At 32.2% G+C, this 27,853-nt stretch overlaps 1 protein-coding gene across 1 annotated transcript; it reads right to left on the bottom strand.

Moving 5' to 3' along the window:
• Positions 1-500: 500 nt before the first annotated feature.
• Positions 501-14,047, bottom strand: LOC131174468 (cellulose synthase-like protein G3). The gene is made up of 6 exons (XM_058137921.1): positions 13,915-14,047; positions 2,787-2,910; positions 2,268-2,393; positions 1,733-2,176; positions 1,311-1,658; positions 501-1,170 (listed from the first exon to the last, which is right to left on the bottom strand). The coding sequence occupies exons 3-6, from the start codon at positions 2,346-2,348 to the stop codon at positions 625-627; spliced, it is 1,419 nt and encodes a 472-aa protein (XP_057993904.1). The 5' UTR covers positions 2,349-2,393; positions 2,787-2,910; positions 13,915-14,047; the 3' UTR covers positions 501-624.
• Positions 14,048-27,853: the final 13,806 nt, after the last annotated feature.

Here is a 27,853-nt window from a genome sequence, read left to right as displayed (position 1 = left end):
ATACCTATAAAAATCCGATTCGTTGCCATCTCTACTTGTAAGGGGTAGAAAAAGACGCTTTCATTGTAAGTTAATCATTAGCTTGTCAGATTAATTAACTTTAATAACTTGTAATTAAGGGTAAAAAAAATTATATAATAAATCAGTTATTTCATATTAATATTTGACATAAAATAATAACCCAATAATAATTAGACATACATACAATAGAGAGTGATTAAAAAAATATTTTTTATAAAATATAATATTTTAAATTCATTTAGTTTCAATTGAGATCATATACTGCTAAAAATAATTTCAATACTATCAAATTTTCTAAAACTCAACAAGTAATAAAAAAAAAGTTTTCATTTTAATAAAATTTAATAGAGAGTGAAATAAAAAATATATATATTTATTTTTATATATGCTTCTATTATTTTTTAAAATTATCAAATAAAGATTTTTTTTAACACAGATAATATACGTCTTGATTTTACAAATACAAGCACTTGAACTAATTTCGTTTTCAAAAAGGATATATTAGCTAGTGACAGTATGCTTTTTACCATCTTATTTGTCTTTCTGATGCAATACAAAGCAGAATCATTAAGGAAATATGCAAATCACATTAGCGAACCTTTGTTACTTAAAAATGAAAGAAGCTGCAATGTAAAGGGCCCAAGTCAGAAATGCTGCAGTGAGAGTGATCTTGGTAGGCAATTTTCCTTTATCCTTTCTGAAGACCATTGCTTCGTAGATTGGCCAACAATTCACAACCCCAAATCCCGCTATGAACATTTGGATTAGAAGTCCCTCCAAATTGCTGCTTTTGACAACTTCTGCCAGCCCCATAATAAATGACACTAAGTTTATCAATGCTGCCATTGTTAGGGGCACAAACATGGGCGATGGAACCCCAAAATCAAAGATCCCTTGGTCGTATCTTTTACTTTGCTCATCATCAATCACTTTGCTGGTCAAACTGAAGTCATGTGTCAAAATGCCCAAGGATTTGAGCAAGAATTCAAGTGATCCAAACCATAAACTTGTGAGTCCTCTTATGGTCCAAATCCTTTGATCATTCCACCACATTTGGAATGTTCCATTAGCCGAGACAAAGTCGAAATAATCCTGCCAATAGGCCCCCAGGAAAAGAAATGGATACAGCAGAAACCATGGTTCTGAGACCTGCAATGCATTTTTCAATTCCCTAAGAAACTTGCAGAAGGGTTAAATCAATGAAATTGTGTTTAATTTGACATTTGGAGATGTTCTTTTCGATTAAATATGCTCTGGAACTTTTCCTAATGATTTTAAACGTTGCCTACCTTTGGGAAGACGCGAACTTGATTGATGAGAGCTAGCTGGGGGAGAAAAGCGTATGTGGTTATCGGAATTGACCAAATAGGCCAGAATGCATACTGTGAATAAAGTAGCGTCATGAGAAGACCCAAACGTCTGATGCCATATATCATTGGGCTGTATTTTGAGAAGCCCACCTCAAAGCCACCAACAGCCCACCGCTTCAGTTGACTCAACAAATCCACCAAGCTTATGAGAGCATTCCCCAGAAACGCTGGCCTATCTGGATTGCAAAACATGGATCTCCAACCCTCACAACATAGTTGATAACCCGTAAAAAAGTCCTCAACCAACGAACCATATCGAAAGCCCATCTACATCCAGGATTAAATTAGGCAAAGATTTATTTATGGGTTCGAAAACCAAATAACTAGGGTAATAAACTTGCCTTGTAGCCCCAGGCACTTTGGTTCTCATAATTGCAACCTGCCACATGACAAGCCAATGCCAAGACTTCTGGGGACTGTATGGGCTTGTCTACCAAATGATCTGGGCTCAACTCAGGAATTTCTGGTGATATAAAATTGGATGGGCTACCAAAGAATGCTCTCCTGGAGAAGAATAAGTTGGTTCCAACATTATTGGAACCCCCTAGCCCATCAAACCCCATAGGTTGAATTACAAACAATCGTTTGAATTGACAAGCATATATGTCATTTTTGTTGATCCCATGAAAATGCTGAGGAAATTGAACATACGAATATTTGGAACGAATTTCAGGGTCCGAATAATAACACAAAACTCGAAGAAGTGTCTGCGGATCGTTGGAATACATGTCACAGTCTAGTGTCAAGATTATGGGTGCATTGGTCATCACAGCTGATACTCGTAGCTTCAAAAGAATATAATCAAAATAATATTAAATTATCAAGTCCAAAAATTTTTTTTTTTAAAAATCTAATTGAAAATGTGGGATAGCATACCAAAACATTCAAGGCACCAGCCTTGAAGTGATGATGTGAAGTGCTACTTTTCTCTCTAGAAGCATAAATAAGATTAGGCATAAAATTTCCGGTAACGTCCTTGCTCCTGTTATTTGCCAATAAAACCTGCTCAAGATTAATGTAATTGTTAGTGTTTTGAAAATTATTCAAATAAATCATAGTTGCAAGCAGTCATGGAAACATACTAGTACTGGTAGATTTAATCTGAAATCAAAGTCAGATAGAAATTGCTTTAAATTGACTTGATAAAATTAATTTTGAATTAAACTTAAATTATTCGATTTCTTATCTGATTTTGAATTTATATCATTTTTTCTACTAAAAAATAATAAAAAAATTAATTATTAAATTTAATAATTTATGATATGTTTCAGTTGGATTCTAATTTTCGTGAAACATTAAATTGAAATATTGATTTAAATCTAAAATAGATACAGAATAAATTGGTGACCATGACTAATTATGAGTAAGAATATTGATAATGAAGAAAATACGAACCTGAATAACAGTAGGATGATCTTGGCTCGTGAAGTTATGTGTCCATTGATTGAAAGCTTGGCGCTCTTCATCGCTAGTGATATACTCATCGCCTATCTTTCCTTTCTCCACAACATGCTCCACTCTCATTTTCATGCTCTCATACATCATCTGTGACGTAAGCTACATGCTAATTCAAAATACCATTTTTTTTATTCAATGCAAAGGGAAAAAATATTAACAACTCACTGTTAAATATGTAATATTATATAAAATATTCATTCCCAAGCTCATTTAAGACCTATTTGGAATTGTAGTTGGAGGCTAGAAAAAGTGGTTTTTAGAAAAGTATCCTTTTAAACACTATTAAAAAAAGTAGTTTAGATAAAGTTATTTAATTGTTTTAAATTTTTTATTGTTAATTTAATTTTTAATAAATTCCTAATACTCTCTAATTAATATTTTTATGCAACAACCATATTTTTTTTATATAAAATATTTTTTTAATTAGACTATTTATTTATTTCTATTTTATTCATTGTGTTAAATTAATATTTTCATAACAATATATATATATATATATATATATATATATATATATATATATATATATAATTTTATGAATATTATTTTACATGTATTATCATTACTATTATTATTTTAAATTGTTGTTTGTATTATTGTTATTATTATTTCTAAATTTTTATTTAAATTAAATATAGTAAAAGTAATTTGGACCTATTTGAAGAGAGAAAAAGGACATAAGCAAATAAGCTAGAAAAGTTCAGGGACCTAAGATGTAATTAAAAGTTTTTTAAAAAATAAAATTTCAAAACAGCAAATAGAGCCGCACCCCCCGCACCCCCCGGCGCCCCCCCTCTTCATTCTTTCTTCATCGCCCAACCACCTCTCCCCCATTTCTTCTTCTCTGTTCAACTAGTAGCGCCGGTGAGGTTCCCCAACTACCCTAAAGACGTCGATCGACCTCTGGCAGCCATGGAAGCAGGTGGAAAACACCAACAATCGTGGAGAGAGAGAAAGAGAGAGAGAGAGAGAGAGGGTGAGCTGCGTTTCGATCGTTCTGGCCATTGCCTGGTGATAAGGGTGGCCACGGTTCGGTTTCAAATCAGAACCGAATCGAAATCGATTCGGTCAAAACCGAACTGAAATTGGTCAAAACTAAAATCGACTTTGAACCAGACCAAAATTATCCTTTTACGGTTTAGTTCAGGTTTATATTTTTTAGAAATCATGAATCGACGATTTTGAACCGAATTAAACAGACGATATAGAACCAAACCAAATTGGCGATTTAAATACAAAAGAATTTAATAAATACCTCACTCCACTCCTAATTCATTTATATATATATATATATATATATATATATATCATTAGTTCTCTACACAATTATTTTTTACGCCCTCCTTGATTCTTAACACTCATTTAATTTCTCTCAAATTTCTAAATAATTATTTTCTACACTCCTTTTAATTCTCAGTACTCTCATAATTCTCCTACTTTATTATTTTATATGCTCACTGAAATTTTGAATACTATCTTAATTACTCTGTTATTATTTTATATCTTCAATAAAATTTTCAATACCCTCTATTTTAATTTTTTTTCTTTTATACTTTTTAATTATCAATTATCATATAATTTTTAAAAAAAGGGCAAGTAATATAACTGGAAATTTTGATTCCTCTAAATCCTAAAGGGATACATAGGCAAAATTAAGTTCATGCACCTTGTTCTAATTTAAAAAAAAATAATTTCATATATAGTTTTTAATAAGTTCAACTCTTTACTTATTAATTTTTTCTTAAAAATAAGTTATTTTCATTCTTTTTTTTCTTATTTTATTTTGATTGAAATATTTTTAAGAAAATTTAAAATATTTTTACAAATATAACTTAAATTCTAAATCAATAAAAATTTTCTCTAATTTTTTCATCTAAGTTGCTCTTAAATCGTCCCCAAACCGTCTTGAAGTATCTTTTTTCAAACTGTCCTTCAAACTGTTTTAAACCAGGGATCGAACTGAAATCGGCGGTGTAACACTCCAAATTTTTAAATTTATTATTTGGTGAGTAAATATTAATATCTTATTTTATTTAAATTTTATGAAATTATTTGAAATTTTTCAGATTTTAGAAATCGGATTCGATTTTTCGAAAATATAAAACTTTGATGATTTTTAAAAATTTATTTAAAGATCACGTGATAAAACTAAAAATATATTTGGACTCTACGAATATTTTTCTGAGTTTTTTAGAATTTTTTCAAAATTTTTGGGCCTCATTTCGGTCCCAAGGCAGAGTAAAAATTTAAAATTTTGTATCTTGAATTAGATCGGCCGAATCGAATTGGATCGGATCGGACCGGTAGAATCGGATCGGCCTTCTTCTTCTTCTTATTTTTTTCTCTCCCTGCGCGTTCCCGTCGCTCTTCCTCTCTCTCCTATTTTCTCTCTCCTCCCTCCTCCCCACGCCGCCGCTTTCCACCCTCAGACAGACGAACAGTCCGAAAGGACAATCCAAACATTGGAAGACATGCTTCGCATGTGTGTTTTGGATTTTGGGGGTCAATGGAATGATCAGCTACCCTTGGTGGAGTTTGCCTACAACAACAGTTATCATTCCAGCATAGGGATAGCGCTCTATGAGGCACTATATGGCAGAAAGTGTAGGTCTCCTCTGTGTTGGACGAAAATGGGAGAAACGAAGGTGCATGATATAGACCTAGTGTAGTACACTTCAGAGATAGTTCCTTTAATCAGGGAACGATTGAAAACATCTTTCAATAGGCAGAAGAGTTATGCAGATCCTAGACGGAAGGATGTGGAGTTTGCAGTAGGCGATTACGTATTCTTGAAGGTTTCTCCGATGAAGGGAGTCATGAGATTTGGGAAGAAGGGCAAGTTGGCACCTTGGTATATTGGACCTTTTGAGGTTACTGATAGAGTTAGAGCAATTGCCTATCGGTTGGAGTTACCACCCAACCTTTCTCATGTTCATCCTGTATTTCACATCTCCATGCTCAGGAAATACATTCCTGATCCTTCTTATGTGTTACAGCCAGATGTAGTAGAGCTGAAAGAAGACCTGACGTTTGAGGAGTAACCAGTAGCCATAGTGGACTACCAAGTGAGGCAGCTAAGATCAAAACTGATCCCTATGGTTAAGGTTTTGTGGAGGAGCCAATCAATGGAAAAGTTCACCTGGGAGTCAGAGCGGGACATGCGTAATAAGTACCTTTATCTATTCAATGTATAATTCTATACTTTATTCTACCTTGTGTAAAATTCGAGAACGAATTTTCTGTAAGGGGAGAAGAATGTAACACCCTAAATTTTTAAATTGATTATTTGGTGAGTAAATATCAATATTTTATTTTATTTAAATTTTAAGAAATTATTTGGAAATTATTTTATTCCCCACGCCGTGCCGTTGACACCCCAGCCTCCTCACCTCGTCAGTGCGCTGCCCCAGCCCTTCCCCACCGCCGGCCGACACTCCAGGCAGCCGAAAATGACGCGCAAAGCTCCCCTTGCGCGCGGGCGCCGTTTCGGCTTCTAAGCTAAAATCTTGCAGATCCGACCACCGATCGGACTGGGTCTTGTGTCAAACTTCATCTTCACCTCGAGAGTTTTCCATAGACACCAAGAACATCAAAATCCATCGAGCGGTTTGCCCAATTTTTGTCTGAAAAGTTTTAACCCATTTTGACTTTTGGGCTAGATTTCTCGCAAACCATGGACCCACGAGAAAACCTAGAGTACAAGAGCGTTCCACTCGTCGAGAGCTTTGCGGCAATATAAATTTCAAAATTTTCCAACACCATTTTTCGGTGGGTCCTACGAAACTTCGCAATATTTTTTCGAGTACTAAATGAGCTTAGAAAATTCGGTAAAAATTATGTACTAACCCCCATGTTGTGGGCTTCGTGTAGGTATCTTCAATTCAGGGAAATTCAACGGTTGCCCAGGTCTGTATGTTTCGGGCCAGATAGACAGGCTACCGAAAAAGTATTGGAATTGGGTCAAGATTTTGGTTACCCCATCGTTGTCAGACGTCCCGAGTGCGTCTCCGGGGTCGAAATCGGCATAGGTAAACCCGAACCTTACTTTTTTTTTAATTATCTAATGCTTGAATGGAATTAAAAATCCATAAAATATTCGTGGTAGCTTAGAAAATTATAATTCATTTTGCATTAGTTTAGTAATATTGCTAAGGACCGCGGGGCAAAGTTTTAGAATTTTTAGAGCTTATTTGGATAGTTTTTGCAAAAGGGTCAATTATAAAGACTAAACTGTAATTTTACATATTGTAATTGATGATTGTTTGGATGGGCCCAGGAGGGGCTGTGTGATGTGATTGAGTTGTGGGTGTATGGTTTGTGGATATAGAAGTACGTTTTAAGCCCTTTTGCAGGTTGGGTAGATCCTAGGTATAGGGAAGACTCTGCAGGATTTTCGGCACGACTTAGGACATCTTTAGTCTTTTTCTTAGTTTGTATTGAGTAAAATGTATTAAATAATTGTAATAAAATTGTTAGGTAACCCGAGACAGCCTTCCTCCTCCTCCCAGCCGCCACAGTGACTGCGGTTAAGTCTGTGAGTAAAATATTAATTTTAATTGTAATTTCGATATTATTATATATTCAAGCATGCCATGCATCACTTATATGTATGTATCTATGTAGTTAAACACTAGGCACATTTTACATTGCTTTCATAAATGTTGAAGTGCCATGAATATTGTTTGTGGTAATTTGGAGCAGTGTGTGTGTGTTAGCATGTGTATGGTATAGTGTTGGATATGGACAGGACGGGTAGACACGGCTTGAGATCTTCACTGGGACCCAGTCCTTCTAGGTAGACACGGCTTGAGATCTTCATTGGGACCCCGTGTTTGGTTTATTAAGCAAAAGTCCGGCTTGAGATCTTCACTTGCAGAGGTTGGATTAAGAGGGTTGTATAGGGGATCAGCTCCCATATATGTATTCTTTGACATTATCGGGTGTGTGAGTGCTCCAAATTGCCTTTTTGATGTGATTTGTATAAAATTTATGATGATGTTGCATTTCACTTCACAGGGTGCATTAGCTTTAGATAGCTATAGAGATTATGGTTAAAATTGATATTTTACTCTCTGAGTCGAACGCTCATTCCTGTTCATCTATTTTTCCAAGTAACAAGAGATTTCTTATTGAGTTCTAACCTGCCTCTCTCCCTCGCAGGTCGTCTATTAATGTCTGTAGTGTTTGTATAATTATGTTAACTCCTAGAATTCCGCATGTGTTAGAAATATTTATTTGATTTGGGTCTGTAATATAATTGCCATGTTGGACCTGTAAACTTATTAAAAGCATGTATGTTGGATTGGATGAGGGAGCCGAGCTCCCATTGATATTTATGGCATCATGATTATGTGGAGGGTGAGCTGAGCTCCCCAGATGATTATATATTATGTTTACAGGTTGGGTGAGTCAAAAACTCCCCATTATATGGTCCATTTTATGGTCGAACTCTGTCCAGTTGAATTCTTGAAATTAGGCCCAAATGGGCCTTAGAGTTGGGTTGAGGAATAGTTAGGCTTACTATGGGCCTCGGGGGCTTTATGCTGGCCTAGGTCCTAGTGCCGGTTCGGCCCATAGGTTGGGTCGTGACAGGAGGTTCAGGAACTGTCTTCCAAACCGTCCCATGGCGGTTTGGTTCAGGTTCATGATTTCATTGAAACTGAACCAGCGATTCAGGAATCGTAACTGGCGATTCCTGAACAGTGGCCACCCCTACTCGGTGATACCACCAGTCCCAATCGACTCTCCTCTGCCTGGGGAAGCTTTTCAACCAATGCCACCGCCACCGCCAGCAGTCACTGGATTCACAAAAAACAAGGGGAGAGAAAAAATGGGTTTTGCCACTTTCTAGTGAGATTCCAGCCCATCTAACCGCTGGATTAAAAATTTGATAACACCATTGGATTCAGCGCAATGAAACCTTCGCGATGGGACTGACCCCGCTCCGATCGGACACCTTTTGGAAAAAGGCGATCATCAGATGGTTCAGTTTGCTTGGTGAGATTTTTGAGTTTTTCAATGCCCATAAATTAAAAATAAGTATATAAAAATTATTAATAATTTGTGGGCTTCTTTTAGGTACAATCGGATCGATAACGGCTCACCGGACTCGAGACTGAGTATTCGGCCCTGTCTAGGTGTCCGACAGGTTGTCCCAAAAAAGGGTCATGTTTATAGTCGTTTCTAGCATTTTCAGACGTTCCAGACGTATTCCAGGTAGTAGAAATTTCAAAGGTAGTCCCTAACTCAAGCTATGTGATTTTTTTACCTAGGATTAAACTAGCTAATTAATATATAAAATATTCCTGGCTTAGTAAAATTAAGTAAAATGATTTTAATTAATATAAGAACTATGTAGATGACCTTCAAAAATATTTTTATAATTTTTAAAGTGTTAAAAATAATTATTTAAACTGTAGAGGAGTTAGAAACTTGAGCTGGAGTTTGGAGGATTTGACCTAAATTAAGATTCTTGTAGGCCCCCGGATAGGCATTATAATTATTGTTGTAGGCTTGAGACCCTGTATGTTATTGTTGTTATGTTTTTCTTGCAGGGAGGTTAGGTCTAGTTATAAAGGAGACTCTGTCAAAATTTCGGTAAGACCTTAGGAACTATTCTTACTTCTTTAATTAAATTAATTGGTTAATTTTATTAGTAAATTGATAGAGGTCAGTGTGTCCGAATAGGTGATTAGTGTCAGCTAGCCTTTCTTCTCTCTAGCTGGACCATCTGCAATTGGATCAACCAGTCTATGAGTTGGATATTGATTTTATTTGTAATTTCAATATTATTAATTTATATTTAAGGCATGCTCATGCATTCTCTTATACGTATGTATATGATTAGTTAAATGCTAAGCACACTCATTTGCTGCATATGTTATTGAATTTGTTTATGGATGTCACCTTAAGATAACTTGGAGCTCTGTAAGTGTGTGTGTGTTGGTATGAATATGGTGTGGATATGGATATAGGTAGGACGGGTAGTCGTGGCTAGAGCTTGACTCACTGGGACTTGATCCTTATAGATGGATAAGTCAGGGTAAGCACGGCTTTGAGTTGATCTCGCTGGCCCTCGCACTTGAATTATTAAGCGAAAATCTGGCTTGAGTTGACTTCACTGGCAGGTATTGAATTAAGAGAGCTGCATAGGAGATCAGCTCCCATATATGTATTAATGTGACACATAGGTGCGTGTGTGCTCCAAATTATCTTTTGTGTGAATATTGGTTGAATTGTTTAAACTATGTGAACGTGTTACATTTCATACATGGGAATGCATTAAATTTTCATAATTATAGAAATTATATTTAAAATTAATATCTTGTTATCTGAGTCGAATGCTCATTCCTATTTAAATATTTTTTCCAATTGCAGGATGAGCGAGTTTATGTTTTGGTCTAACTTGCATTTTTCTCTGTAGGTTGTGGTACTTCTTAATTTAATAGTTTTTATTGCGTCTATTTATTTATTTATTTATTTATCTATTTGTCTAATTATCAGAACTCCGCTGTAACATTAGTTTATGAATATATTGTATTAATGATATTAAATGGTTTATACATGCTGTGTTTTAGGGTTGAGCTAGACTTTCCTAGTAAAGGATTTTTTATAACTATCAGGTTAGGTTGGTCTAAATAAATTTATAATATTTTATTTTATTTTGTCTATATGTTAGGCCTTGATTTTGGTTTTGGTTATGGATTTGGGTATAGTGAGGCTTACTACTAGTTTCGGGGGTTTTAAACTGGCCCAAATCTTAATGCCGGTTTGACCTGTGGAGTCAAGTCGTGACTTTTTAAGAATGTGTTTTTCTCAACAGCAGCTCTAATAATAATATCAAATAGAACTTTGTTCTTATTTATTCACTCCCCACCACTTATTAATAATTTAGAAATTAGAGTACTAAGTAGGGAAAATCTATTTGTCCCTCTAATTAGGGGTGTGCATTATTTAGTTATAACCAAATAACTAAATCGAACCAATGAAATTCGGTTATTTCAATAAGAGTAAATCTGATTATGTTTGATTTTCAATTAGTAATAATAAAAATTTTTAGTTTTTGGTTATCGATTCGTTTACCTTTGAGTTGTTAATCGAACTTACTGAAATAACCGAATTTTAATTAATTAATTAATTAATATATTAATTATAATTTTATTAATATTATATTATTTATAATTAATTTTTTATGATTTTATAACAATATTTAACTTATAATTATTATCTTATTAATATTAAATTATATTTATTATTTTTAATAAATAAAAAGAATATAAATATATTTTTATTAATACTTTATTAAATAATTAATGATATAAAATATATATTTTATTTTTTTTCGATTAATTCGGTTATAACCGATAACCGACCGAATATTTTCAATTTTGATAAATTTTGATTTTCTCTCAATTTTAATTTGATTCGATTAATATTTTTAAAATCGATTAATAATTCAATTAGTTAAAAATTTAATTTGATTTGATTAAACAAATGCTTAACCCTACCTCTAATGCTTCTTTGTCTTACATGTCATTCATAACTCTTTTGAAAACACTCTTTCAACCCACTAAAGAGAGAGAAGGTGGGCTCCCCTTTTCCCCTTTATTTTTTTCGCTCCTTGTGCTTCTTGTTGATGTCATGTTAGCTTTCTCCTGCTCAGATGGCCTCCACCTAGTTCTAGAGAGTGGGTCTCCCCTCTCAGTCTTCAAGATTGAGTTGTATATAACTTTTTGTAGGTTTTGACCAGGTTGGTGCTAATGTGAAGGAGCTATATTTTTAAAGACATGCATATGATTGTTCTATCCTATTTTCTTCCTTGTTTGGGTTTTGTTGTGTTTATATAAGGTTATTGCTTCTTCAGCGTTGATCCCTTGCTACCGTGAAGCCGGTAGCCAAAATCAATGGGTTATTGGTTTTTAGTAGCAATGTATTTTTTTGGGTCATTATTGATGTCACTCATGAAATATTCAGACTCTCAATATAAACTCTACCTCCCAGTCTATTACTTTCCCTTGCGTTCAAATTCACTCATACCATCTCTTTAATTTTCTTTGGCACCTTATGGCTACTCTTTTGAGGATATTTTCGATGGAAATAATTTTAATGGCTGTAATTATTTAGTTCTTCCCTAAATTTTTCTGTGACATGTTCATCTGTCTTGCTTATTTGTTTGTGATCTTAGTTGAACCATTAATATTTATAATGGGCCTCGTACCATTTATGGCAATGAATATCTACCTTTAAAAAAAAAAAAAAAAACCCTCTTTCAACCCACCAATATAATTATTGCATCCCATTCTGGGGTGGTCCAACTACAGTATTCATCATCCTTCACCTGATTGCATTACTATTAATATGCATAGCAGCAAAATATCTTGTTTTTGCTTGTGATTTTGCTTCATAGATTCTGCAAACATTAGCCTGTCAGTTTAATCTCAGAAACAGCTTTTTATTTTTTATTTTTTATTTTTTGACTTGCTAAAAGCATAAACACAGCCCTACAGGGCAGGTAACCACTTATCTAATGTTTGTTCAAATAAGTAATTATTATATATGTGGCCATCGTTTTTTTTGTTCCCTTCATTATATATATCGTGAAAGTCGAGTGTTATTTAACGGTTCATCGAGTGACTCCGTTAGTGGTTGAGTTAGTATATTAATAATTTTAATTATAAATTATTAAAAATTAATTAAATATATAAATTAATTAAAATTAATTAAATATGATACTTATTAATATAAATAAATATAATTAATTAAATTTTAATTATTTAAAATAAAATTTTTAATTTTTATTAAGTTATATTTAATAAATTTTAATAGTGTTCTTAAATTTTATATAAAAGTATTAAGTAATATAATGCATAAATGTATAATTTTTTTTATAATATTTATGAAACATTAAATATATATTAAAAAAATATATTAAAATAAAAAATATATAGCTATTAAACAAACTGAATTGATTTTGATTTTACTTTTTATGGAATTTTAAGTTTAAATTTTTATACTAAAAGTAAAAAAATTAAAAAAAAAAGAGATTCAATTAAATAATTGAACCAATCGGTTTAATTGGTCACACCAGTACACCGATTCAATCATTGGATCAATCAGGTCATGTTAGGTCGCTTTCTTATTTAGTTTTATTATAAATTCAGACTAATTTGAAGGCCTATTTATCAATTAACTAGTTTGACGTACCGATCGATTCAATTCGAGTTTAATAATTATAAAAAGTAGTATAAGGAAAGTATATAAGGTTATTGTTTCTATTTTAGAAAAAAAAAATTAAATAAACTATTGCATTTTTAATAGAAGAAGATTAAATAAGGATGTATTTTCTTAAAATTAAATTATTTTTTATTTTTAATAATAAAATGTTAATAATAATAATTTAATATTAAATAAATATTATTTATCATGTTTTTTAATTTTTTTATTTTATTTTAATTAAAAACATTAAATAATTTTTAATATTTAAAAATTAAAAAAATAATACTTTTATTGTTAAAAAAATAATATTTTATAAAGTCAAGGTGTATTTGACCTAAATTAAAAAATTTAATTATTATTTAATTTAAACTTAGTTTTAAATTTATTTAACTCTGAATTGAAATAAAAAAAAAATTATTTTATTTTATTTTTATTTTTTTAGTATAATTAATTTGACTGACATGAAAATAAATTATGAAAGTAGATCTTTGATCTATATAATAATAATTACACAAGATGATGATGTAAAGCATGCACTTTTTTTTTTTTTTTAATTATAAAGCAAACAAAATGCATATCAAAATTATCAACAAAAAGTGTTTCATTTAAATTGTTATTAAAAATATTATTTTAAATATACTAATTAAATATTAATCAATAAAAATTTTAAATTAAATATAATATCTTAGTCAATAAAATATATTCAATTCGGCTGTATTAGCACTTACAAATCCATGGAACTTCCAAGATAGTAAGGTATTTAAGATGATGTATGATGAGAGAAGTATATATTCACTATGGCAGATAGCACGATAGAATATTGCAAAAGAAAGATTGAGGATTTAATTACCTTAATAATCTCGACAGCCTCAGAGGAAGAAGAATAATTTGATTCAAAATAGGATTCGGGGTTCCTCTGCACAATATTGTTCTCTCTGCAAAATGGTAACCAGTGCGCAGCAAACTTAGCAGCCTCCATGAAAGCAAAAAGAGTCAGTGCAGATCCTCCATCATCCGATACATACACCGAAAGCTTCTCCGTTGGATAATCGTAAGCCATCACTGATAAAGCAGTGTTCACTACGCTCATGGGTGGTTCTCTTGTCGGATCCGCAGTGCATATAATCACATCAACGGCTGGGTAGTCACTTCTTTTAACAACCTTATCGAGGTTTTCCGGCAATTCTTTGCGTTGGATTGGATATAGGCGAGAAGCCTGAGCAGTGGACCACATGAAGGCAAGAACAAGATCGGAGATAAATAAGATGAGGTTTATGAAGAAAGAGACCAGTTTTGTGGAGCAGAAAGAATTTCTATAGAATTATATATATATAATTTAATATATATTATTCTATTATGGCACTTAACAAGTAGATGTGTCTGTTAATAGACAGACATATCAATTCTATACAAACAGTCACAACTTTTTGTATAGGTATCTGTTAATAAACATACATGTCTATTCTCTACAAATAGTCACAACTATTTGTATAGGTATCTTTTAATAAACAGACATGTCTATTACATAAACAGTTGTATCTATTGGAGATAGACAGATGTGTCTATCTAGTAAAGGTGCCATGACTTTTCATTCTTTATAAATATGGATGAGTTTTTTCAATCCATATATACTACTTCTACTTCTTCTTTTCTTCTAGTCTCTCTAAATTCAGTTCATATCAAGAGTTCTTAAGGGAAATCTTCAGGAATTCTTTGTCTGCAGATTTGTGCTTTGTTGTATCCTGGAGGTATATTGCCATAACCTTGCAGCAATCTAGTGGGGGCAATTAATACCTTAAAGATAGTGATTCATCACGCCTCAAAGCCTATTCTACACCCACTGCCTCAACAATTTTAAGGTATTAATCGCAATAGAGTCTAAGGCTGTTTCCATGATGAATCAAGAGTTCATGAAACTTGATCATTTTAAGGAACAAATTATGTTCACTGAGGAGGTAAAAGCAGATCAGGAAAAGAAGATGAATTGCAATGCAGAGGTCATATTCTCATTAACTCATTAGATAGGCTATAAGATTTGTTTACCTCTGTCAAGTCTCCAAAAGAAATTTGGAATTCGTTAGAATTCGAATATAATACAGAAAAAAAAGGTATGGATAAATTTCTCATTATGAAATATTTTGAATTCTAAATACTTGATAATATGTCTGAAGAAATATAAGGTTATATTATGATGCTAAAGCTCATGGTGAATGTAATAAAGAAGGTAATAAGATTTATGTGCATAAGTCGAAAAACACTTTTATATGCATAAATCCTAATTCATATTAATTGTGTCTATCACTAACTAGGTGGGGATATTGTTAAAAATATTAGTGATAATAAAATTTATCTCATTTTGAAAGAGTTATGTATGTTCATTAAAAGGCATCAAAATGAACTATTCATTACCGATAGCTATATCTATTTTAAAAGGTGTAAATGAACAAATATAATTGTTCTAAAAGATACAAAGTGAATAGGTGTATCTGTTCTAAGAGGTATAAGTGAATAGTTGTATCTATTCTAAGATGTATAAGTGAACAGTTGTATCTGTTCTAAGAGGTATAAGTGAACAAATGATATGTTCTAAGAGGTATAAGTGAATAAATATAATTATGCTAAGAGATACAAAGTGAATGGTTGTATCTGTTCTAAGAGGTATAAATGAATGGTTGTATCTGTTCTAAGAGGTATAGGTGAATAGTTGTATCTATTCTAAGATGTATAAGTGAACAGTTGTATCTGTTCTAAGAGGTATAAGTGAACAGTTGTATATGTTCTAAGAGGTATAAGTGAATAAATATAATTATGCTAAGAGATACAAAGTGAATGGTTGTATCTGTTCTAAGAGGTATAAATGAATGGTTGTATCTGTTCTAAGAGGTATAAATGAGCAGTTGTATCTGTTCTAAAATGCATAAGAGAACATATGTAATTGTTCTAAGAGATACAAAGTGAACGGTTGTATCTGTTGTAAAAGGTATAAGTGAACAGATGTAATTGTTCTAAGAGATACAAAGCAAACGATTGTATTTATTCTAAAAGGTGTAAGTGAACAGATGCAATTATTCTAATAGATACAAAGTGAACTATTGTATATGTTTGAAGAGATGCAAATGCTTTATAAATAGTAGTTTGGAACAAAAATCTATTAACTTTTCTTTTTTGTCTCTTCTCTTCATTTTTACCGACAATCAACATTATTATTCTTTAATTTATTCTTGGGAGAATTTTAAAATTGCTGTCTAGATTTATATTTTGGTTATTATCCTTGAGGGATCTGCCTAAAACTACCCAGCTATAACATAGTGGGGGTTTTACTCTTTTTCAATTTCATTATATTGAGGGAAGTAAATACTCCATATGATATTTATTACAAATTGACTGAAAATTTTGGTAGAATAATTATTCAAATTGAGTGTGCTAGTGCTATTGGTAGCTTAATGTATGTTATGCATTGCACTACTCCTGATATTGCTTTTGCAATGTATAAATTGTCAAGATATACTAATAATCCTAGTGTGGAATATTGAAAAGAAATTTCAAGGGTTTTTGGATATTTAAAAAATGAATTATAAACTATAGATTATTCTGTGATAAGTTTTCAATTGTATAAAAACCATATAAAGAATTATATCTATGCAAAGAGTTATGTCCCTTGGCCAAAAGATGTAACTAAATGAAAAGATGCAATTCTTCTAAATAGTTACATGCATGAAGAGATTCACTAATTGGCCAAAAGGTTGGTACATTTTGAGTAGTAAAAATAAGAGCCTTCCATTCTATTTCTTTACCAACATTCGCTAAAATTATAAATTCGGATTCCACCGTATAATGAGTTGTACAAGTTTGTTTTTTTGATGCCCAAGAAACAAAACCTCCACTTAAAGTGGACACCCAACCAAAGGTTAACTTAGTATCCTTAGTACTACTTATCCAATTGGCATTTGTATAACCCTAGGATCTCCACCATATTTGTTTCACTAGTCAACCATATAACCACATGTTTATAACATGAACTACATAAATAATTCACAGTCTAGATATGTACCTTATTTGCAGAAATAAATTGCTCCATAAGCTAAACTTGTACATACACACAAATGCATACTCATTTATCCTTTTGTCACTTCTTACAAATGACTTGTAAGGCTCTTATATTTACTACTCAAAATGTATCAACCTTTTGACCAATAAATTCATCTCTTTATACATGTAACTATTAAGAAGAATTGCATCTTTTTATTTAGTTACATCTTTTGGTCAAGAGACACAACTCTTTGCATGAATACAACTCTTTATATGGTTTTAGCACATTTGGAAATTTATCACAGAATAATCTATAGTTTATAACTCTTTTTTTTTTCATACTAATATTATTAGTACAACTTGATACTTTAAATACTGCGAAAGCAATATCAGGTCTAGTGCAATACATAGCATATATTAAGCTATCAATAATATTAGTATACTCAATTTGAGTAATTATTCTACCAAAATTTCCAGTCAATTTGCAATAAATATCATATGGAGTATTTGCTTTCCTCAATATAATGAAATTGACAAAGAGTAAATCCCCACTATGTTACAGCTAGGTAGTTTAGGCAGATCCCTTAAGGATAATAACCAAAATATAAATCTAGACAGTAATTTTAAAATTCTCTCAAGAATAAATTAAAGAATAATAATATTGATTGTAGGTAAAAATGAAGAGAAGAGACAAAAAAGAAAAGTTAATAGATTTTTGTTCCAAACTGCTATTTATAAAGCATTTGCATCTCTTCAAACATATACAATAGTTCACTTTGTATCTATTAGAATAGTTATATCTATTCACTTACACCTTTTAGAATAGATACAACAGTTCACTTTGTATCTCTTATAATAATTACATCTATTCTCTTATACCTTTTACAACAGATACAATCGTTCACTTTGTATCTCTTAGAATAATTACATCTGTTCACTTATGCCTTTTACAACAGATACAACTGTTCACTTTGTATCTTTTAGAATAATTACATCTGTTCACTTATACCTCTTAGAACATATACAACCGTTCACTTATACCTCTTAGAACAGATACAACCATTCACTTATACCTTTTAGAACAAATACAACCATTCACTTTGTATCTCTTAGAACAATTATATTTGTTTACTTATACCTTTTATAATAGATACAACCGTTCACTTTGTATATCTTAGAATAATTATATTTGTTCATTTACATCTTTTAAAACAAATATAATTATCGGTAATAAATAGTTCATTTTGATATCTTTTAATGAACAGATATAACTCTTTTGAAATGAGACAAATTTTTCTATCACTAATATTTTAACAATATCCCTACCTAGTTAATGATAGACACAATTATTATGAATTAGGATTTATGCATATAAAAAGTGTTTTTTTGACTTTTGCACATGTGCTTATGAACTAATTGGCCAAAAGGTTGGTACATTTTGAGTAGTAAAAATAAGAGCCTTACAAGTCATTTGTAAGAAGTGACAAAAGAACAAATGAGTATGCATTTGTGTGTGTGTGCAAGTTTAGCTTGGTTCTTTATTGTTGGATACTCTCATTTTAAACAAGTTATGGAGTAATTTATTTCTGCAAATAAGGTACAAACCTAGACTGTGAATTATTTATGCAGTTCATGTTATAAACATGTGATTATATGGTTGACTAGTGAAACAAATATGGTTGGAGATCCTAAAGTGTTATAAATACCAATTGGATATGTATTACTAAGGATAATAAGTCAACTTTTGGTTGGGTGTCCACTTTAGGTGGAGGTTTTGTTTCTTGGGCATCAAAGAAACAAACTTGTATAACTTATTCTACGGTAGAATCTGAATTTATAACTTTGGCGAATGTAGGTAAAGAAGTAGAATGGCTGAGAAACTTGTTATCGGATATTAAGTTGTGGCCACAACCTGTGCTATCTATTTCTTTATATTGTGATAGTCAAATCATGATGGTTAAAGCTTATAGTAAAATATACAATTGAAAGTATATATATATAAGCTTAAGACATGAAAATGTAAGACAATTAGTCTCTAATGGAGTTATTACCATGGTTATGTTAAATCCTATAATAATCTAGCAAATCCTTTAATAAAAGGGCTCTCGAGAGTTATGATCATAAGCACATGTGCTGATTAGGATTTAGAATATTCCATTAAATTTACTAATGATGGGAACCCTACTTTATAGTATTATTACTAAATAAAGTTTAAAGGGTAACAACAAGTCATTAGTAAATAGTGTAATTAAGTACTTAATGTACTAAGTTAATGGAATGAGGATGAGTGTTTATACTCTTAATGAAGTTTAAAATTATTACAAAGGAAACTTCACCTATATGAACATAGGAAGTGGTGCCGCTTCAACAAAAGTGAGAATAACTTTTGTAAATGTTCATGAAAACAGGAGGTAGCATAAGGCCATATTCGTGCTAAAATTTTGGTGAACTTTTTAAGTTGAACTAATTGATTCGTGTGTGTAGTATTTCCGGTTCTATTTGATAGGAATCTAGGTTTAAGCTAAGGCTGTTATAAATAGCTTGTATTGTTAGATCCCATTGTTTCATGCATTGTTGAGGCAGTGGGTGTAGAATAGGCTTTGAGGCGTGATGAATCACTATCTTTAAGGTATTAATTGCCCCCACTAGATTGCTGCAAGGTTATGGCAATATACCTCCAAGATGCAACAAAGCCTGAAATCTGCAGACAGCAATTCCTGAAGATTTCCCTTAAGAACTCTTGATATGAACTGAATTTAGAGAGACTAGAAGAAAAGAAGAAGTAGAAGTAGTATATATGGATTGAAAAAACTCATCCATATTTATAAAGAATAAAAAGTCATGGCACCTTTACTAGATAGACACATCTGTCTATCTCCAATAGATACAACTGTTTATGTAATAGACATGTCTGTTTATTAAAAGATACCTATACAAATAGTTGTGACTATTTGTAGAGAATAGACATGTCTGTTTATTAACAGATACCTATACAAACAGTTATGACTGTTTGTATAGAATTGATATGTCTGTCTATTAACAGACACATCTACTTGTTAAGTGCCATAATAGAATAATATATATTGAATTATATATATATAATTCTATACATATTTCACTCTTACCATTCCTTCACTTTCTTATATTTTAACAATATAGAAATTCTTTCTCTCTATACTATCTAACATACAAGCTATTTATAACAATCCCCCACTTAGCTTGTATTGTTAGATCCCATTGTTTCATGCATAATGAAAAGTATCTTTCGATTTAAACTTTTCCTTAGTGTAAGTATTTCAAAGTTCTAAAGAAATCATGGTGGCGTTCGCTTAAACCTAGATTCCTATCAAATAGAACCGGAAATACTACACACACGAATCAATTAGTTCAACTTAAAAAGTTCACCAAAATTTTAGCACGAATATGGCCTTGTGCTACCTCCTGTTTTCATGAACATTTACAAAAGTTATTCTCACTTTTGTTGAAGCGGCACCACTTCCTATGTTCATATAGGTGAAGTTTCCTTTGTAATAATTTTAAACTTCATTAAGAGTATAAACACTCATCCTCATTCCATTAACTTAGTACATTAAGTACTTTAATTACACTATTTACTAATGACTTGTTGTTACCCTTTAAACTTTATTTAGTAATAATACTATAAAGTAGGGTTCCCATCATTAGTAAATTTAATGGAATATTCTAAATCCTAATCAGCACATGTGCTTATGATCATAACTCTCGAGTAGTTATGTTCATTTTGAGTAGTTATGGAATATTATACCTTTTATAATAGATACAACCGTTCACTTTGTATATCTTAGAATAATTATATTTGTTCATTTACATCTTTTAAAACAAATATAATTATCGGTAATAAATAGTTCATTTTGATATCTTTTAATGAACAGATATAACTCTTTTGAAATGAGACAAATTTTTCTATCACTAATATTTTAACAATATCCCTACCTAGTTAATGATAGACACAATTATTATGAATTAGGATTTATGCATATAAAAAGTGTTTTTTTGACTTTTGCACATAAATCTTATTATCTTCTTTAACACATTCACCATGAGCTTTAGCATCATAATATAACCTTATATTTCTTCTAATTATAAGCATGTCATCAACATAAAATAAATTATCACATAAAAAACTTTTAATGTGTATATATTTCTGAATCTATTTAAAAGAAAAGTCGTATGTGGCATACAATAATTTTTTCCTATAATCATTCAAACTAGAAGTATGATGTGCTCTTATTCCTCAGAAATGCAATGATTTAGGAACTACCAATTTCAAATCTTTAAACTTTGAAACAAAAATATGCAACTCATGGACTTATCCATAACAGGCATATTATTAAGTATTTAGAATTCAAAATATTTCATAATGAGAAATTTATCCGTACCTTTTTTTTCTGTATTATATTCGAATTCTAACGAATTCCAGATTTCCTTTGGAGATTTGACAGAGGTAAACAAATCTTATATCATATCTGATGAGTTATTGAGAATATGACCTCTGCATGGCAATTCATCTTCTTTTCCTGATCTGCTTTCACCTTCTCAGTGAACATAATTTGTTCCTTAATATGATCAAGTTTCACGAACCCTTGATTCATCACGGAAACAGCCTTAAACTCCATTGTAATTAATACCTTAAAATTGTTGAGGCAGTGGGTGTAGAATAGGCTTTGAGGCGTGATGAATCACTATCTTTAAGGTATTAATTGCCCCCACTAGATTGCTGCAAGGTTATGGCAATATACCTCCAGGATACAACAAAGCCTGAAATCTGTGACAAAGAATTCCTGAAGATTTCCCTTAAGAACTCTTGATATGAACTGAATTTAGAGAGACTAGAAGAAAAGAAGAAGTAGAAGTAGTATATATGGATTGAAAAAACTCATCCATATTTATAAAGAATGAAAAGTCATGGCACCTTTACTAGATAGACACATCTGTCTATCTCCAATAGATACAACTGTTTATGTAATAGACATGTCTGTTTATTAAAAGATACCTATACAAATAGTTGTGACTATTTGTAGAGAATAGACATGTCTGTTTATTAACAGATACCTATACAAACAGTTGTGACTGTTTGTATAGAATTGATATGTCTGTCTATTAACAGACACATCTACTTGTTAAGTGCCATAATAGAATAATATATATTGAATTATATATATATAATTCTATACATATTTTACTCTTACCATTCCTTCACTTTCTTATATTTTAACAATATAGAAATTCTTTCTCTCTATACTATCTAACATACAAGCTATTTATAACAGAGGAGTGTTTGTAAATGGTGATAAAATAAAGCTAGAACGGCACACAAGTAAACTAAGGCAAATATACGGTTGAAGGGCACGATAGGGAGACGTTGAACGGTATGCAGTGGAGGAATATGGATGGTTTGGGCAGTGGTGCAGCCTTTTGGCCTTGGACCCTCCATGTTTTCTGATTGAAATATGAGGTAGAAGATGATGGGTGCTCATTCCTATATAGCTACGAGCAACTTGCTAGCGAACAAGACACGTGCAAGCACTAGTCAAAGATTTTTTTATAAATTAATTAATTAATTATTAGCTTGTAAAGGGTATAAAAAGATGCTTTTGCACTCTTCCTGAGCGATGTTACCCTAGAAATTATATGGTAACCGGCTGATAATTGCGTGATGCAGCAGAATTTTATTTTAATCATATTAGATAGACTATAGAAAAATAAAACAAAGTAATTGGTCCCCAGTTGCAATGTAAATTATTTATCTTGTCTTAGCAAATCAATAAAAGCTTCCAAAACTTTCATTGTGGACTTGACACTTGACACATGTGATTGCATTTATGAACAACAAGAGCTAGTCCCACACGACCCCAAATTTTTGAGATAAAGGCTTAGTTGAGTTGATTTGAGTTTTAAGAGCTAGTCCCACACCAGAGGTACACAGATGAGCCTTTTGACATTATCTGTTTACCGTATATCTGCATGGATGTGCATCAAAACTCATTGTACACAGATGAAAACAAAAACATAAAACTCAGTGTATATGTGTGTAATTTACCTAACTATATCATTTACACCTTATAATCCTAAATAATCATATTTTTCAGTGGTAGTAGCCTACTATCCATAAAGGGAAATGGTACGGTGTTTTACATTTATGTGGAGCTCATGGTTTGCTTTCAAATTATACTGTTGAAGTTCGAGGTGTAAATAAACCGAGACGAGCTGAATTTAAGTTTAATTCGTCAAAATTTTTGAAGTTTGAGCCAAGTTCAAGCTCAACTTGTATAGAATTCAAGTCGAATTATAACACCCATAATTTTTAAATTAATTATTTTATAGGTAGCTATTAATATTTTATGTTATTTAAATTTTGAAAAATTATTTGAAATTTTTCGAATTTTTGAAATCATGTTCAATTTTTCAAAAATGTAAAACTTTGGTAATTTTTAAAAATTAATTTAAAGACCATGTGATAAAACTAAAAATATATTTAAACCCTACGATTTTTTTTGAGTTTTCTAGAATTTTTTTCGGAATTTTTGGGCCTCGTTTTCGATCCCAAAGCAGAGTAAAAATTCAATTTCATGTATTCTGAATCGAACTGGCCGAATCGAACTGAATCGGATCGGACTGATCAAATCGAACCGGTCCTTTCTTTTTCCTTTTTTCTTCTCGTTTCTCTCTCCTCCCTCTCCCTCTGCGCCCGCCATCACCTCCTCTCCCCTTCCGGCAGCGCCGAAGACCTCCCCCGGCATGCCTTCAGGCTGCAAGAAAATAGCGCCAAACTCCTACCCATGCACGCGTGACTCTTCATCTTTCTGGGCCGATTCCGGCCAATCCGGCCACCAATCGGACCGGATTTTATCCCAAAATACATCTACACCTCGAGAGCTTTTCATAAACACTAAGAACAAAAAAAATCTATTAAGCAGTTTGTCCAATTTTTGCTCATGAAGTTTTAGCCCATTTTGATTTTTGGGCTAGATTTCTCGAAAATCGTAAACCCCATCAAAAATCTGAGAGTACCAGAGTGCTCCACTCGACGAGAGCTTCGCAGCAATATCCATTTCAAATTTTTTTGGCACCGTTTTTCTGTAGGTTCCGCAAAACTTGGCAGTATTTTTCTGATCATTAAATGAATTTAGAAAATTTCATAAAAATTATATACTTACCTCCGTGTTTTGGACTTCGCGTAGGTACCTTCAATTTATGGAAATTCAACAGTTGCTTAGGTCTGTAATTTCGGGTCAGGTAGGCAGGCTACTGAAAAAGTTTCAGAATTGGGTCAAAATTATAGGCTAACCCACCATTTTCAAACATTTTGGACGCGTCCCCAAGGTTGGAATTGGCATAGGTAAACCGAAACCCTACTTTTTCTTAATTATCTAGTGCCTGATTTTGGATAAAAAATTTATAAAATATTTGTGGTAGGTTAGAAAAATATAATTCATTTTGCATTAGCTTAATAGTATTGCTAAAGACCACGGGGCAAAGTTTTAGAATTTTTAGAATTTTTAGAGCTTATTTGGGTAATTTTTACAAAAGGGGTAATTATAGGGACTAAATTATAAATTTTCAAATTATGGTTGTTGACTGTTTGGATGGGCTCAGGAGGGGCCATGTGATGTGATTGAGTTATGGATGTGTGACTTGTGTATATAGAAGTGCATTTGAGCCCTTTTGCAGATTGGGTAGGTCCTAGGTATAGGGGAGACTCTGCTGGATTTTTGACACGACTTAGGGTGTCTTTGGTCTTTTTCAAACTTGTATTAACTCAAATATATTAAATAATTGTAATAAAATTTGTCAGGTGAGCCGAGACAACCTTTCTCTTCCACCTAGCCGCCGCAGTGACCTTAGTTTAAGTCTGTGAGTAAAATATTAATTTTAATTATAATTTCAATATTATTATATGTTTAAGCATACTCATGCATCACTTATAAATATGTATCTATGTAGTTAAATATTAGGCACGTTTTATATTGCATTCTTAATTGATGAAGTGCCATAGATGTTGTTTGTGGTAATTTGGAGTCGTGTGCGTGTGGTGTGGTATTGGATATGGATAGGACGGGTAGATGCAGCTTGAGAGACAATCGCTGGGACTCGGTCCTTTATGGATAAGTCGAGGTAGGCACGGCTCAAGATGATCTCGCTGGCCCTTGCTTTTGGTTTATCGTGCGAAAGTCCGGCTTGAGAGACACTCGCTGGCAGAGTTTGGATTAAGAGAGCTGTATAGGGGATCAGCTCCCTCATCCAGTCCAATCATATATGCATTTAATACATTTACAGGTCCAACATGGCAATTATAATACAGATCTCAAATCAAGCAAGTATTTCTAACACATGCGAAATTTTAAAAGTTAGCAAAATTATACAAAATATCACAAATATAAACAGATGACCCGCGAGGGAGAGAAGCAGGTTAGAACTCAACAAGAGATCTCCTATATCCTAGAAAAATAAGGTGAACAGGAGTGAGCGTTCGACTCAAAAAGTAAAATACCAATTTTAACTATAATTTCTATAGCTACCTAGAGCTAATGTATCCTAAGGAGTGGAATGGAACACCATCAAAATTTTCATACACATCACATCATAATAGCAAAAAGGCAATTTGGAGCACTCACACACCCAATAATGTTCAAACAATATATATATGGGAGCTGATCCCCTATACAGCTCTCTTAATCTAACCTCTGCCAACGAGTGTTTCTCAAGCCAGAATTTCGCTTAATAAACCAAATGCGGGGGCCAGCGAGATCATCTCAAGCCGTGCCTACTCCGACTTATCCATAAAGAACCGGGTTCCAGTGAGTGTCTCTCAAGCCGCGTCTACCTGTCCTATCCATATCCATTACCACACCATACACTCACTGCTCTAAACTACCACAAACAATATCCATGGCACTTCATCAATTAAGAATGCAATATAAAACTTGCCTAGTGTTTAACTATATATATATATATATATATATATATATATATATATATATATATATATATATATAAGTGATGCATGGGCATGCTTGAACATATAATAATATTAAAATCATAATTAAAACTAATATTTTACTCACAGACTTAAACCAATGTCACTGCAGTGGCTGGGCAGAGAAAGAAGGTTGTCCCGACTCACCTGATAATTTCATTGCAATTGTTTAATATATTTGACTCAATACAAGTTTAGAAAAGTCCAAAGATACCCTAAGTGGTGTCGAAGATCTGGCAGAGTCTCCCCTATACGTAGGACCTACCCAACCTGTAAAAGGGCTCAAAATGCACTTCTATATCCACAAGTCACACATCCATAACTCAATCACATCACATGGCCCCTCCTGGGCCTATCCAAACAGTCAACAACCACAATTTAAAAAATTATAGTTTAGATATAACTAACCTTTTTACAAAAACTACCTAAATGAACTCTAAAAATTCTAAAACTTTGCCCCGTGGTCCTTAGCAATATTATTAAGCTAATTCAAAAGGAATTATATTTTTCTAATCTACCACGAATATTTTATAGATTTTTAATCGAAGTCAGGCATAAGATAATTAAGAAAAATGAGGGTTCGGGTTTACCTATGCCAATTCTGACCTTGGAGATCGTCTGGGACGTCTGAAAACAATGGTGTAACACTCCTATTTGCATAGCCTGGTATATTCCACTGTTTCGGTAACTGGTGTTGGTCCGAATAATTAAGGAGATTAGAACCACATTTAAGACACTTAGAAAAACCCTGAATGAAAATAAATATTGATTGCTAGATAGTTAAGTATAAATAAGAAAAACAGAGTATAAAAAGTTAAATGAGCTAAGGGTCATAGCGATGGGTAACCTTATCGGAAAGTGACTACGAGGTCAGTCTTAACCCTACTTTTGAACTTGAAAATGTGACGCCGCGGTCCTAAGGACTATTGCGGACTGAGTGGAAAAGAGAAAATCACATAAAAGAGTTAATAAGTTGGTCAAATAATTAGGTCAGGGATCCGGAAGAAATATCGAATTATTTGCAAATCGAGTCAGACTAGCGAGGGGCAAATTAGTCAATTCACCCCTAGAGGTGACTCCTGACCTAACTGTCCAATAAAATCGAAGAAATGAAAATTTTAGAATATAGAATTAAATTAAAGAAGAATGGAAAAACTAAGGAAATAGAAAAAGAAAAGAAAAAGTGAATTATTATATCATCACCTTACATCATGCATGATGCAATAAAGGAAAATTTTAATTAATTAAATTTGACCAAGTCAATTATTGCCTAAATAAAGATAAATACTAAAATTAAAAGAAAAAATTTGTCCACTTCCTCTCTCTCTCTCATCTTTCTTACAATCCTCTAGTAAAGCTTGGTTTCAAGCTTGATAAATCACTCCATTAACCCTAAATTTCCCAACTTTCTCCCATAAACCTTACTTTTGCAATTGGACAAGAAGATTGAAGAAGAAAAGAAAGGAAGAAAAGAGAAGCAATTGAAGAATTGGGATCCAAAGTAAGGTTAGTGATGTAAACTTAAAATTTTTAGTTAAATACTTGTGTTTCTGGTTAAATTAACTTAGTTAAAATGAAAATGGAAACAAATCAAGTGTGAGGACTAATTATGGAATTTGGAGAGCTTATAGGGGGACTAAAATTGTTTGAGTTTGATGAAATTAAAGTGATGTAGAAGTGTAATTAAGTGTGTAGATGTTGGCAATGCATTTTAATTTTATCTGTTGAATAAATTGTGTAAATT

Source organism: Hevea brasiliensis, chromosome 16 (assembly GCF_030052815.1).
Source record: "Hevea brasiliensis isolate MT/VB/25A 57/8 chromosome 16, ASM3005281v1, whole genome shotgun sequence".
Taxonomy (NCBI): Eukaryota; Viridiplantae; Streptophyta; class Magnoliopsida; order Malpighiales; family Euphorbiaceae; genus Hevea; species Hevea brasiliensis.
This window is presented reverse-complemented; position numbering and strand designations above follow the sequence as displayed.